General features: G+C 45.8%; 1 protein-coding gene across 11 annotated transcripts in view; it reads left to right on the top strand.

Moving 5' to 3' along the window:
- Positions 1-13,151, top strand: part of LOC139787425 (growth factor receptor-bound protein 14) — a 248,550-nt gene that overhangs the window by 183,272 nt on the left and 52,127 nt on the right. For 9 of the 11 annotated variants that reach the window (XM_071726503.1, XM_071726500.1, XM_071726499.1 and 6 more), the window contains one exon: positions 10,225-10,377. The exons of the other annotated variants lie outside the window; for them this stretch is intronic. In XM_071726503.1, coding sequence (XP_071582604.1) covers positions 10,225-10,377 — 153 coding nt within the window. The remainder of the gene's footprint in view (positions 1-10,224; positions 10,378-13,151) is intronic. 11 annotated transcript variants of the gene reach the window in all.

Genomic DNA, 13,151 nt, shown 5'->3' with positions numbered 1-13,151 from the left:
TGTACCGCTTGCGCTCTTAGATTAAAGGATTTGAGGGACCGTTCTATTATACGCACGCGAGGAGGCGCGGTCGCGAGGCACACATTCGCCGCGACCAGTTTCCCCGGGTGCACCGTCTCGGGGGGGCCGACGAGCAGCCGATGAGAGACGTTCGATAGCGGTGTCTGAGCCGGCGAACGTGTATAACAAGCTCGACGCACGTGCGTTCGCATCTTCCACGTCACGTTTCGCGGATCACGCGAACGATCGTTCGACTTACGTTGCACGAAGCAGACGACACGGGAATTCACGTCGCTCGGTGAACTTATCGTTTCTATTTATTCGTTCGGGTTCATTGCGCTCCGCCACTTGTTTCTATAAAAAAAAAATCTTCCAGAGACATGATCGAGCACGCGGCAGAGTAGGAGCTTATGATTTTATAAAACTGAGCCTGTCACACAAGCGGTTAATATATGTACATACGATATATCACAAAGTTGCGATTGTTGAGTCACCTCGTTCGATTGTATGTACTTGCGTGAAGTCCAGCAGACCCGGTTGTTGAATATTACACGACAGTTAGAGGTACTTTCTCATTGTTAGATAAAGATAGATAAAACCGGGAGATTATTCAATATATAATAAGAAAAAATAAATCATGAAAGGAGCGATATTAAAACTTATAAGTGAGTCTTACCACGTCTCGCTTGATACTCAATAGGAAGTCTCTTAAAATTTATTTCGGTTTATTACGATTTCCATGACTTCACTTTAGAAGGAATGCTTAATGGAACATGTAGAAAAACCGCGAGAAAAGGGTCGATCTCACCGCCTGTGTGTGTGTGTGTGTGTGTGTGTGTGTGTGTGTGTATGTGAGCATGTAAAAAGAGAGAAATGAGGAACACTGCGATAATTCGACGCGAGCGATCCGCTCGAACCGGCCCCGATGGAATTGAATTCAAATTAAATCGAATTTATTTGCGGATCACCGTGTCCCTGCCGCTATTCTCACTAACAACGCGAATCTCTTTCGCCGTTCTCGCTATCTTCGGAACTTTTCCCATTTCCCATTTGTGCGATATATAATTACGTATATATATTTTCTCGGTTACGGCTCTGTAATAAATCTTTCGCTAAAAGTTGCTCTCGCGGCACGATCTCGCGACGCTTCCTACATAAAAAACGCAAAATCACACGTGATGCGATTTAAAATTTTCACAGCTATCGTTAGCATTCGTATCTCGCTCTGAAATATTGCGCGGACCGGTTTGCGAAATTGCGTTGCATCAAAGCGGAATGCGTTACGTGTGATTTAATAATTAAAGATTAAAGGGAAAACACGCTCAAAAATGTTTGTTCAGACATATTTTTTGTTTTTTGCTGACGCAAGGTCTGGGCAAATATTGCTGCGGAAGTCTGGCACAACGCATGTATGTATGCACGCGGTATATCGCGGCGCACCGTCGGATTCGCAATTTTGGCTGGACGCGTGTATTTCCATTCGCGGGCAAAAGCACACGGAAACCTGGGAATAGCGCGGTTATCGCGGCGTTTGGACAGAAAGGCCTGCACGGTGGGCCTTTATTGGCACGTTGACCGCGGAGGTTAATTGATAGGCGTCCAGCCAACCGGATTTGAAGTTTGGTCCGTCGGTTCGGCGCTTTTAATTAGAACGCGCGATGTACCGGAAAAATTTCTATGTCCGACAATGCCGCCGACCGATGCATCGTGAATTCTCCTCTCGTGAATTCTTTTCACCTTCGGTGAATTTCTTTTTCGGACAACGACTCTTTTCGATCGTATGATCGCAGAACGTATCATAGGGCTTAATTCTACAAGGACGATATGCTCACCGAAGACTGAAATTTCTATTCGTTTTGTCGAGAACTCTCGCCTCCGTTTTTGCCTTGAACAACGCTCCGACGTAGATAGATATAAGTGACGTTTCTTAACGAGAAATTAATTCTTGCTGCGAATAGCTCACGATCGTCATGGATTTGAAACGAGAAATAAAATTGATATTAATATGTCGTGCTAACGTAGCCACATTATTACCAATGTTTATAGCACGACATATTAATATCAATTTTATTTCTCGTTTCAAATCGATGTGATATCAGTACCGCGAAAGTTTCAGTTACACACTGATATTTAACATCCAATACCGGCATGATTGTTTTTTTTTATTCAGCTTGAATTGAATGTTCGGATATCTTGCTTTTGTAGAGGGATGGAAAATACATGTTCGCGGACGTGCGATGCGTAATTCTCGGGCTGCCGTGTGGCCACTCCTGGGATCGTTGTTCGCAACTTATTAGCAGTCATTGCGGGCCCGCTTCTACTTAATGCATCGTTTATTGCGTTAGCTCTTCGATGCGTCGTCGTCGCCGCCGTTGTCGTCGTCGTCGCTCGGCGGCGTGGGCGAAATTCCATTCCGCGCGCCACGAGTATCGTAAGTTTCTCTCGAAGCCATCGGGAGTTATCAGGGCGACCCTTTCTACCGGCTAATGCCCGCCTAAGGAGCTACCGTGCCTAACGATGCGTTACGACGATTGTCGAGAAACGAGCACGAACGCCCACGAGGTTAACACTTTCACAGACGATAAATCTTCACCGGCCAATCGGCGGTCGCGAAATTTTGTGCCGCTAATGCGCCGGCAATTAGCCGTGCTGCTTTTTCTGAGGGACAGTGCTCCAACTTTTAGCTAGTAACTTGAACGAGCCGAACTTTCATTACCTCCGTCATTTACGCAAATTAAATTATTTATATATAATATTTATTATAAAACATGATATATTTATAGAATTTTTTTCCGTTTTACATAAAAGAGAATATTTATACATTCTACTTAAGACATTTAAAATTTTGCTATTATAAAGATAGTGTATTTAAATAAGAATTTTTTTCTTTTGTCTGGAAAACAAGCTGTCTGGATAAAAATTACCAGCTGCTACGTCAATATCTTGATGTAATATTAAAGCATTTCGCCGCGAGGCTCTGATCTTGATCGCGCGATCATGCGCGGCGAGCCGATGATTTATCGTGCCACGCTATATACAACAAAAAAGAAGCGGCGGAATATTATCAGGATGTTGCGCCTGCCTTTTTGTAACGCGTTATTGAGGGTCTGCTGTGTTATCGCGCAAAAGGTTTTTCAGATAACGGCCTGTTGAACATGCATGACGCGTGCGCGAGTTTCAATTTGGTGAAATTCTCACATCCCGCAGCTATATTGACGTATTCTCGATAATTTTCAATTTTTCCTTCGACCAGACATGAGAAGTGGTGGAAACTTTGATTCGATCGACGTGTCGCAATACCTTGCGAACGTTCTGAGATTTCTTCTAACGATCCCTCGCATTATTCGATTTGTTCAGTCCGTCAAGATTGCGTAATGAAGGAAACAACTTTTAAACCTATAATTCTTTTATTGCATTTTTTAATATTTTTTATGCATATTTGACGAATCATAGTAACGATGCGTAGCTCCTAAAATTATAATAAATACGGACTGTCAACACACGAAATTCATCCGTCACGGACTTGGCACGGAAGTCCCGTCGCGCACGGTCCAGCGTCGTTCTTCGTGCGATCCCGTTTAGTATCGTCCCGTCGCACGTATGATCGAACCCGCGGTGGATTTTATGCGTTCGTGCGCTCCGCCACGCTGACAAGAGAGGCCGATGTCGAAAGTCGGCCACGGACGTTCGCGTAAGGTCGTTATTACGTCACATAATCACGATCCGACGAAAATTGCTAGCGATCGCCTAAAGACCAGATAAACCACATCCTCTGCGCGCGCCACCGTCACTCGGCGTTCAACATCGTAAAAGCTATTTTATTTTCCACATTTAGATACGGGGTTACGGGTGAAAAGATGCGCGTATGTAATCGGGTAAAAATACGAGCCACGAAAGCCGATACAGTTTCGGTACAGCTCGGATTTCGATGATGCGCGGAGAACGGTTTCGGGTTGGCGTCAGCGATGCTGCATTTTACTTTTTCCGTCGAGCGTCGAGAGTCAAAAAGTCGCCGAAATTACGGGCCGTTCTCGATCGCGCTACCTATATCACCGTGTGCACTCCGTGCGCGCGAGAAGCAAAGCCCGAAAAGCAGGCGAGAAACGTAGAGCATGAAATAACGATAAAAATTCCGGGAGCGTGTTTTGTCATTCTCTCACAACTCTCCTATTTCTATTTCCCTGTCATCGCCGGGGATCGCCTCTATCGTATCGGGCGCTCTATTCACGGCTCATAGATTCTTAAAGCTTTCTCACGCGGCGTCGACTCCGAACCGGCATTTGCATCACAACGCGAGAATCGTTCGTAATATACGGCGGACGATGCCATAAGCACGGAAGCATCAATTATTCTTTTGGCCGCTCCCGCCGTTATCCGCCGTCGCGATTGCAGTCCCTTCCCGTGCGCTTGCCCTTCTCTCCTTCCAACCAAAAGGACATACACGGTGTTCGCATTGTGCATTGTGCATCCCCGCGGCGCGGGCGCGGGCGCGGGCGCGGGCGCGGAGGGCGGGGGGATTTCAAAGTTGACTGAATCGCGCGACTTGTGTAAAATCGATGAAATAAATTCCGTCTCTCGCCTCCTCGAGACGCGCCATCGCAATTTCAGGGCCTCTCGGTGTCACTCACGTATTCTGCATATTGTCATGCCGTCATTTTACTGGAAATTGCGTGTAACGTGTAACATTATGCGGCGGGCGGGCCGCTCCCATCGCATTAAATTTTAATGACGGATTCTCTCTCGACAATTTAAGATGGATTTTTCGTTAACGGCAGCTGTCGAGACGGCGATACTTTTTGAAATACTGAAAACCGTAACCAAGTACTTAATTTTCGGGGAATTAATCGAGAAAGATAAAACGGATTAAACCCATTAAACGTGGGAAGGATAAAATAGACGTTTCTTATTTTTCAGTTGTAAACTCGAATCCATTTTTTTAAATATTGATTTAAATTAAATAAGTAGAACGTAGTTTATTAATTAATTTTAATACTGATACATTTCTCTGATCGAAGCTGATTGTTTCTTGATTATTTATACATTACGGCTTATTGTCTCGCTTCATGGTTGGACGGTACACGACGGCTATAAGTCGCTTGCGAGCCACCGAATTTAATTGGCCGTATTGAAACGGCTCGTAAGTCAACTAGACAAAAGAAAATGTCAGGTAGGTCAAGAACCGGTTTACCGCCTTAGCGGTATTATACATACACGGATCGTACCCAGGTCCTGTCTCCGGATTCGATGCATTCGGCGCTCTCTTTCTCTCTCTCTTTCTACCTCCTTTCCTTTTCTTCTTTTGCCCCTTCCACCCTCTCTTCCTTCTACACCTCCTTTCAGACGTTGTGCCTTAATTGCAAAACTTTTTCGTCGAATTTCTACGGTTTCTCAGAAGATTGGTAATCACGAGAGCTCTCTTCCTCTCCGCGTCTCTTTTTTCCTTCCTTTCTCTCTCTCTCTCTCTCTCTCTCTCTCTCTCTCTCTCCTTCGCTCTCGAGCGCTATCCGCTTCTTGTTCCTTCTGTTCTACCGGGGGGCATTTTCTTAGCACGCGAGCAGGCACCGATGTGATTTGCGCTCGCGATCGTTATACGGTTTCGTTCCGAGGAAAAAGGAGGAGAAAAAACCCGATGCGAGGCGGGACGAGAGAGAAAGAGAGAAGCAAAGGCCAGAGGCTGCCTATGGGCGAGTGCGCATCATCCCGGGACGAAAAGGACGAATTGAAATGCGAGAGAGCGCGGGCGCAGAGGCGGATGATGATCGATCGCCTCTCTCGAGGCCTTGAATTCGATTTTAGCTTCCGGCGACGGGAGGAATGCATACCGTACACCACCTCGTTTCTGCATTTCTTTCTGTGTGTTTTTTTTTTACCTCTTCTTTTCCGTATTCCGTTTCTCCCCCGCCCCCCTGAAAAAGTCGACGTCGAGTTTTCCGACTGCGCGCGAGATCCGATACTCTCCGTATCGGATCCTGGCGATTTTCCAGATGCGCGCATTCGATCGCGGTTGAAGGATGTCATCGGGAGAGAGGATGGGCCGGGGCAGACCCTCTCGACCGAGCGAATTATTTCAGCGGTCTCGATTTTTCGATATTGCACTCGGAATGACATGGCGGTTTCTCGATGAGACGCGCCCGATTAATACGTTCCCGCGTCAGATTTTTTCGAGGTTTTTCCTCGGCAAAGCGAATCTCGTTTGATAATTAAATCGCCGCCGTACTTTCAACTTAGCTCTCTGCTTGAACTTGAATCACGTCACCGTCGCAGCAGCGTTTAACACGCAGTAACGGTTGCTTCAGGCAACAAAGTTCGCGGGACGAAATTGCCCGCGGGCTCTCGCCTCCCGAGTTTAGATATCAAGCCCGAGACATCATTAAATGCGTTTTACTCGGGACCCCGATTAAATTCTCAGATATTATAATCAGAGCACGTTTATAGCGAATCGCGCGCTCGTATACCATCGATATCCGCGGTATCGGTACGCGGCGGCGCGGGCGCGGGCGCGGCGACTCGCGCGGCGCGCTCGTAAAAGCAGTGACTATAAATAGAACGGCACGGCCGAGGCTTTTCAGGGTAAACCGACTTACTCGGAGAAACTTTATTAAACGAACCCGCGCGCCATTAATCACTCAACGACGGAAATGCGTCTGGCCGGTAAATAAATGAAAGCTCCTAGGCCGTAGGATATATCGGATCGAGGGTGGTTGGCTGGCTAGCTGGCCGAAAGAGAGAGGGAGAAACTTTATAACCCTCGATCGAACGTTCTCGTACCTGTACGTTCTCTTTCCGTCTCTTCTTCTCCATCCTCTTCCTCCTCCTCTTCCTCTTTCAAAGGGAGGACTTTTTGACGAAGTTTGCGCCGCGGTAAAAGAGAGAGGAGCCGAGACTTCTCTTGCCCGGACCGAGGAGGAAAAAATCGATACGAGAGAGTCATCCTGTTGTAATGACACTGTCGACCGATGGCCATTCGTTCTTCTCCCTTCGCGATTTGGCATGCCTGACGCATGGGGGCCAAGGCTCTATTTCTAGCACGGTCAGCGTGCCAGCGACAGAGAAGTGCAACGGATCCGCTATAAACTGCGTTCGTGTAAAATGGCGACCGATAGCGATCCCTCTAACGCGTACCTAATCCCTCTCGCGAAATACGCGTTCGCAGAAGAGATTTTCGTAATGGAGCACGTTCGAGCAGAATTTCGCAGATGGTGGTAAATAATATCCAGCATTTAAACGACTCTAAGCCAAGCTGGCCGAATCTCGACGCTTTCCTTGTTTCAATTAAACGCCAGAAGCTGCGGGTATGGCACTTTAGCCATTCATATGACGGTTCGCGTTGCAACGCTACATTGTTCTGGGAAAATGAAAAGGCCGCACACTAAATCCTAGCGCGGAGTTTGAGTCAAGTGTACCATGTACGGTTCACTTATATTATACCGTATATATATATTAACGTTCACTTGTCCAATCTCGACCTCTCTCGTCAGGAAGTGCAGATTCTGATTGAATCGCTTTTGTAAATCGTCCTCACAGTTACGCCTATACAATTCATAAAGAAAAGAACATCATTCTGCCTGCCTTTATCGTTTCGATGTGTGAATTTTTCCGGTCGACCTTCCGCGTCCCGGCGGAAATTGCTTCCAATCGACAGCCTCCTTGATTCAACCCTCGGGGTATCGAAACGCAATAACATTTCAATAGCGGTAACATTCAATAGCGAGTATCGCGAAGCGTATATAAATTTTCTTATATTTCTTCGTTCTTGAAATTACTTTTTTCCCGTTTTATCGCATCCTGACTCGACCAGCCTCGAATTTTCGCGAATTGTATAGATTGTCTTGACTGGACGTCACGGTCCAGTATCCCTCCGAGTCGTATATCACACGACTCCCGTTAAATCTTTACGTTCGCTCATATTCTCGGGTCGGCTTTCAATGTTACGTTCTGCCGGCCGGGCCATTTCTTGTTTCGGTCGATCGTAAAGTTGCGGACATGCCGAGCCGGACCGGGCTGATCGCGGTTGCGGATCGGCGCCGATTTAATTCGGCACGTGCGCATACGTATGCACTCGACGAACAACGCGCGAGTACGAGGTGAATACGTCGCCGTCGGTTGGATTTTTACGAACCGGTCGCGATGGGAGTTCTTAAGAGCGCGGCCGAAATAGTGTTTTTAAAGCTGACAAGCGTGCCGCGCGTATCGAAGAAAGAAACCTCATCCTCATCTCGATTCTCCCTGCGTCTAAAAGCTCGCGGTGTACCTTGGGAACCGAGCTATCGGTAGAAAATGCGCTCGATTCGTTCCACGGTTTCTTCGCCACTTTCTCCCGAACGTACGATCGGCGATCGTCCACGATAGACGAGACTATTTTATCGTTTAAGAAGGCACGGGCGGAACGAATTTTGAATCAGAAGTGGCTTCTTTTTTTCTGCAAACTTTCGTCCCCCGCGTGTAATAGGCAACGAATAATTTAAGTTAGCCGACATAAAGAGTATTTTATTTCTTTCTGCGAAGCGAACAATAATTAAATGTCATTTGTATATTATATACATACAGTTTGTTGAGTATTTTATTGTATTAAGAGTATTATATAATTATACTCTTGATGGTTTACCTCTCTCAGCAGTGCGCGAAGCTCGAGATCTCGGGGTCTTATTCAGTGCGGACTTATCATTTAATACACATATACAATCAATAGTTTCATCTGCTTATAGAACGCTTGGATTCATGCTCCGATGGGGTAGATTTTTTAAGAATATAACCACTTTAAAATTATTATACTGTACGTTAGTTCGCCCCAAGTTGGAGTATTGTTCCATAGTTTGGTCTCCGTATTTTAAATGCCATCAGCTATTGATTGAACGCGTGCAGCACAAATTCCTGCGTATGGCTGCTTATCGGCTAGGTAATCCCATGTCAATTACTTGCCATGACTACTGCACTATACTAGATAGATTAAATCTGCTATCGTTAGAAAGTAGGAGACTAACCTTTGACCTTACATTTATTTTCAAGCTTCTCAATCACTCTACTGATTGTCCGGATTTGTTGGAACGTATATATTTTAACATCCCGACTAGAGAATTAAAACAGTACTCCATCGTCCACATTGGATACCACCGTACTTTGTATAGCGCAAATTCTTGTGTTAATAGGCTAATAATATCTGCAAGTAATTTCTCCAATAGGGTTGACTTTTTTGGTGGCTCTGTATCAACTTTTAAACAAAAACTTTCTCGTCTACTCTTGTAACCTGAATGTTCTCCATTTTATGTTGTAAAATTTTTAACTTTATTTTATTGTTTTTGTTTTTCATTTCTCTTTGTACGCTAAAGGGTTTATTACCCGTTAATAAAGTTTATTATTATTATTATTATTATTATTAAGGCTTTATACACTGAGAAAAAAATACTGTTGCTTCAATTAAATGTGGAATCCCGGGGTGCCAGAAACATAAATAGTTGATTCAACTATAGTGTAGTCGTTTTAATAATTCAAATATTGAATCAACTATTTAAATATTGAATCAACTATTTATACAATTGAATCAACTATTTATGTTTCTGGCACCCCGGGATTCCACATTTAATTGAAGTAACAGTATTTTTTTCTCAGTGTAAAATTAACGTCCACAAATACGAAAAGAAAAATGTATAGGTTTGCCGAGTTTATTGAAAAGTTCTATTACATGAAATATAAGCGTGAATTTGTAGTCATCTTTCATCACTTCTCGACTTAATCGAGTGCAATTCTATCAATGCAGTACTATCGTTGTGCGTCAGATGTTATCATGTCGATAAGCATTCTACGCGTCGAAGACGCGATAATTAGGTCCATATATTTATACGTAACTTATCTTGTCTCGCGGACTTCTCATAGTTGCTTGTCCGACACGGCTTGTGCGAATTCTTTTTCTTCAACTCGCAGACTTTACGTTTCTGGTTCGCCGCGCACCACGGCGAACTTCCCGAGGCTTCCGACACGGCGCGTGTATCTAATTGACCGTAAACTTGACGAAACCAAGCAATTGTGAACTTAAGATTGCATTCAAATTTTTGTAATACACATTTTGAATATAAATTACAGTGTACAATAAATTAAAAAAAAAATGAGATGCATCTTACAGTTGTTTAAATGTATCTCATGGAAATAGAGGTCAGGAAATTAAAATGTTGAACAACGCGCGAATAACAAAAACTATATTTGAGCTGTTGCAAATTTATTGGTGAATAGGTGGAAGAAAGGACAGAACTCGGTCGTCGAAATTGCTGCGAAGATTCCACGATAATGCTTAGTCGTTCCCGCGGACTGTTGCGGACTTCCCGTTATACTACTAGCACTCAGGAGCTGCTCGATTGCGGTAATGCCGAGGGATATGCAATTTACGTGAGTCTTTAATTTACAATCGGCCGAGAGCGGTTCTTCAAAGCGATCCATGATTCCTGCGATCCTTGCTGGGGTCGCAACTTCTAGCGCGACTTTTAATTGCGTTTGGTAAGCGAGCGCAAGAACATCCTAGGTATAATTAACCTTCGGCGATCTTCCTTCGAGGAACCTCGACACGCGCGTCATCGTCCAGTAACGCACAGTTTATAATGGGGAGATAGCGCTGCCGTAGTTCGTACGCTGATTTAACGCTAAAATTCCACGTTCCAACGCGGAACGAGGTACGACATATTATACGGGCAATCTCTCGCAGATCTCTTCTTGCATTCATTGGGCGCGCGCGACCAGACACACGACGTGATCAGCGGTGATTACCGTATTCGGGGCACCATGTCGCAAGCGCAATCCCTGTTATCACTGCGAAGGCCGTTCGCGATCGCGCCGCGTCTCGCGTGTCTCGCGGAGAACGCCGACGCGTGTGCACTCAATGCGAGCTCCTGCGTGCTTCTGAAGCTCTTCGGCTCGGCTCGAGTATCTCCGCATCGCGGCCGAGCCGTGGCATGCAACTTGTGGGGGGTACAACGACTGAAAGTGCATGCGCGGTGCATTCGCGATTCTCTCTTTTCTCTCCCCTGCCTCCCTCCTCGCCCTCTCCCTCGCGCCACCGTCTCGCTCATCTCGAATCTCGAATCGACTTCGGTCTTGCGGGAGTAGAAAGACATCGGGCACGTCGACCGCAATTATCGTGGCAATTCGTCTTGAACGCGCGGGGGACGACTTTTTCCGCCGAACGATGGATGCACCGTTGCACGGCCGCAGGCCGCACCGTCGCGTCGCCGATTTTCGCCGGGAAAGTAGCGCGACGTAGATCGTCACGTTACTCAGGAAGGCGGAATCAAACTGGTCTCCGCTCCGTTCATCGATTCGCGATGAGGTCGCTAGGTACTAGGTCGACGTAGCTACGATGTGTTTTTTTTGTGCGACTACTAGATCCGGGGACTAGCGAGGAAAGACACGAGGGTCAAGGGTCAAGAGGATCGAAAGATCCGCGTAGCCGAGAAATTAAATATCTGTTTTATGAAATCGCCCAATTTCTTCCAAACGAAATTTATTAATATCTTTTATATTATGGAGATTTCAGTAGATGTTGATTATGGGAAAAGATAATAATTAGCGTGTAAGGAGTAACGAAGAAATCTACAATCTTGAACATTGCATACGATAATTATGAATGATTTTATATTGTACCATTCGGCAGCAAGTGTAATGTAAAGTATAAACTACAGATTTACTTGTTATTCGCAGATTTAGGCCTATTAAGCATATTATAGCGAGCAAAATGATCGCCGAGTGACTTCAAGTGAAAAGATCGAACGATTTTTAGCGATGCTATACTTGATCTCCTTTCTTTTTCGCGATATATATACCGTATCGTATTGTGCGCACGTTGCTCCGTTTCGCGCCGCTCGATCGAGTCACTTTTCGTCGATTTTTGCCAACGAGCGCAATACGGAGCGCAATCCACTTACGCGGCACGTTTTGAGTTGTACAAATAGCCTTGCGTCTCGATCCTCTACGTAGTGCCGCCGTATTATGCTTAAAAGTTCGTTATCGTTGGTTATACGCATCGCACATGCATACGCGCCCCTGTTGCCAGGCACGGATGCAACGAGCCGAGACGAGCGCGGAACATTCTCTGCCTGGAATTACTGAAAATCACTGCAGAGATTTTCGGATATTCTCCTTGCTTTTATAATTAATCTCGTTTCTCGACAACAACGTGAAAATTATAAGACTGCTTGAATACAAAAAAAGTCAATGCAAACTTGTCTTAAAATAAAACTTTTACATTATTTGATTGATTGAATGTAAATCGGTGTATAAATAAAATTGACGTTTTTATGGCGAAGATACCTGAAAATATTGCATATTAGTAGCCTTCAATGGCACCGATATTTCATGGTTTCATTCGGCAATGCATCCAACCGATATCTCATTTTCCATATCGGGAAACGGCGATTCTATCAATTCGTGACACGGATATGTCCCTGTCAATTTATAGCGCATACTCGCACGAAAGTATCGCGTTGCTCGGGATAACGGTACCCCGGCGACGAGCGCGGGCGAGAACATCATCATCGTCGTCGTCGTCATCGTCGTCGTCGTCGTCGTCGCGTCAGAGTATTGCGGATATTGGTCCCGACCTATCCCACAAGGATAGTCCGAGACCGATGATGATGACGACGACACGAAGATAACGACGAGGAGGCTCTTGCGAGTAACGTCGCGTCGTGAGCCGTCTCTCTCTCTCTCTCTCTCTCTCTCTCTCTCTCTCTCTCTCTCTCTCTCTCTCTCTCTCTCTCTTTCTCCCATACTCGTATCAGTTGGGTGCCATAAACTTCTTTATTCCTCTTCTCGTTCGCGCTCTCTATCGCGAAACCACTCGTATCTTATCCACCGTCTCTTCTTTCTCGCTGCCATCCTCCTCCCGGCTGTCCTCCTCCTCGTTCTCCTGCCCTCTCCCGCCAGGTTCATTCCTTCCTTCTCCTTTTCCGCCTGAGGGCGTGAAATACGAAGTCGCGTGTGACAGAAACGAGGTCGTAGCTCTTAAGTTACGGGAGGAACAACCCGGCTTTTCTTACGTACGTGCGCCACGTACGCGGCGGCCCCCCCCCCGCTCTCCTTCCCCGCTTCTTCCGCGAAACTTCCGCGAAGGTAGACTACACACCGCACACCTCTATAGCGTATCGCCATCGCCACCACCGCCAGCATCG

The sequence above is a fragment of the Temnothorax nylanderi genome, unplaced genomic scaffold, assembly GCF_030848795.1.
Source record: "Temnothorax nylanderi isolate EJ_2023f unplaced genomic scaffold, tnyl_v1.0 TNYL_tig0009_pilon, whole genome shotgun sequence".
Lineage (NCBI taxonomy): Eukaryota > Metazoa > Arthropoda > Insecta > Hymenoptera > Formicidae > Temnothorax > Temnothorax nylanderi.
The sequence above is the reverse complement of the archived record's forward strand: the minus strand, read 5'-3'. Positions and strand labels throughout refer to the sequence as shown.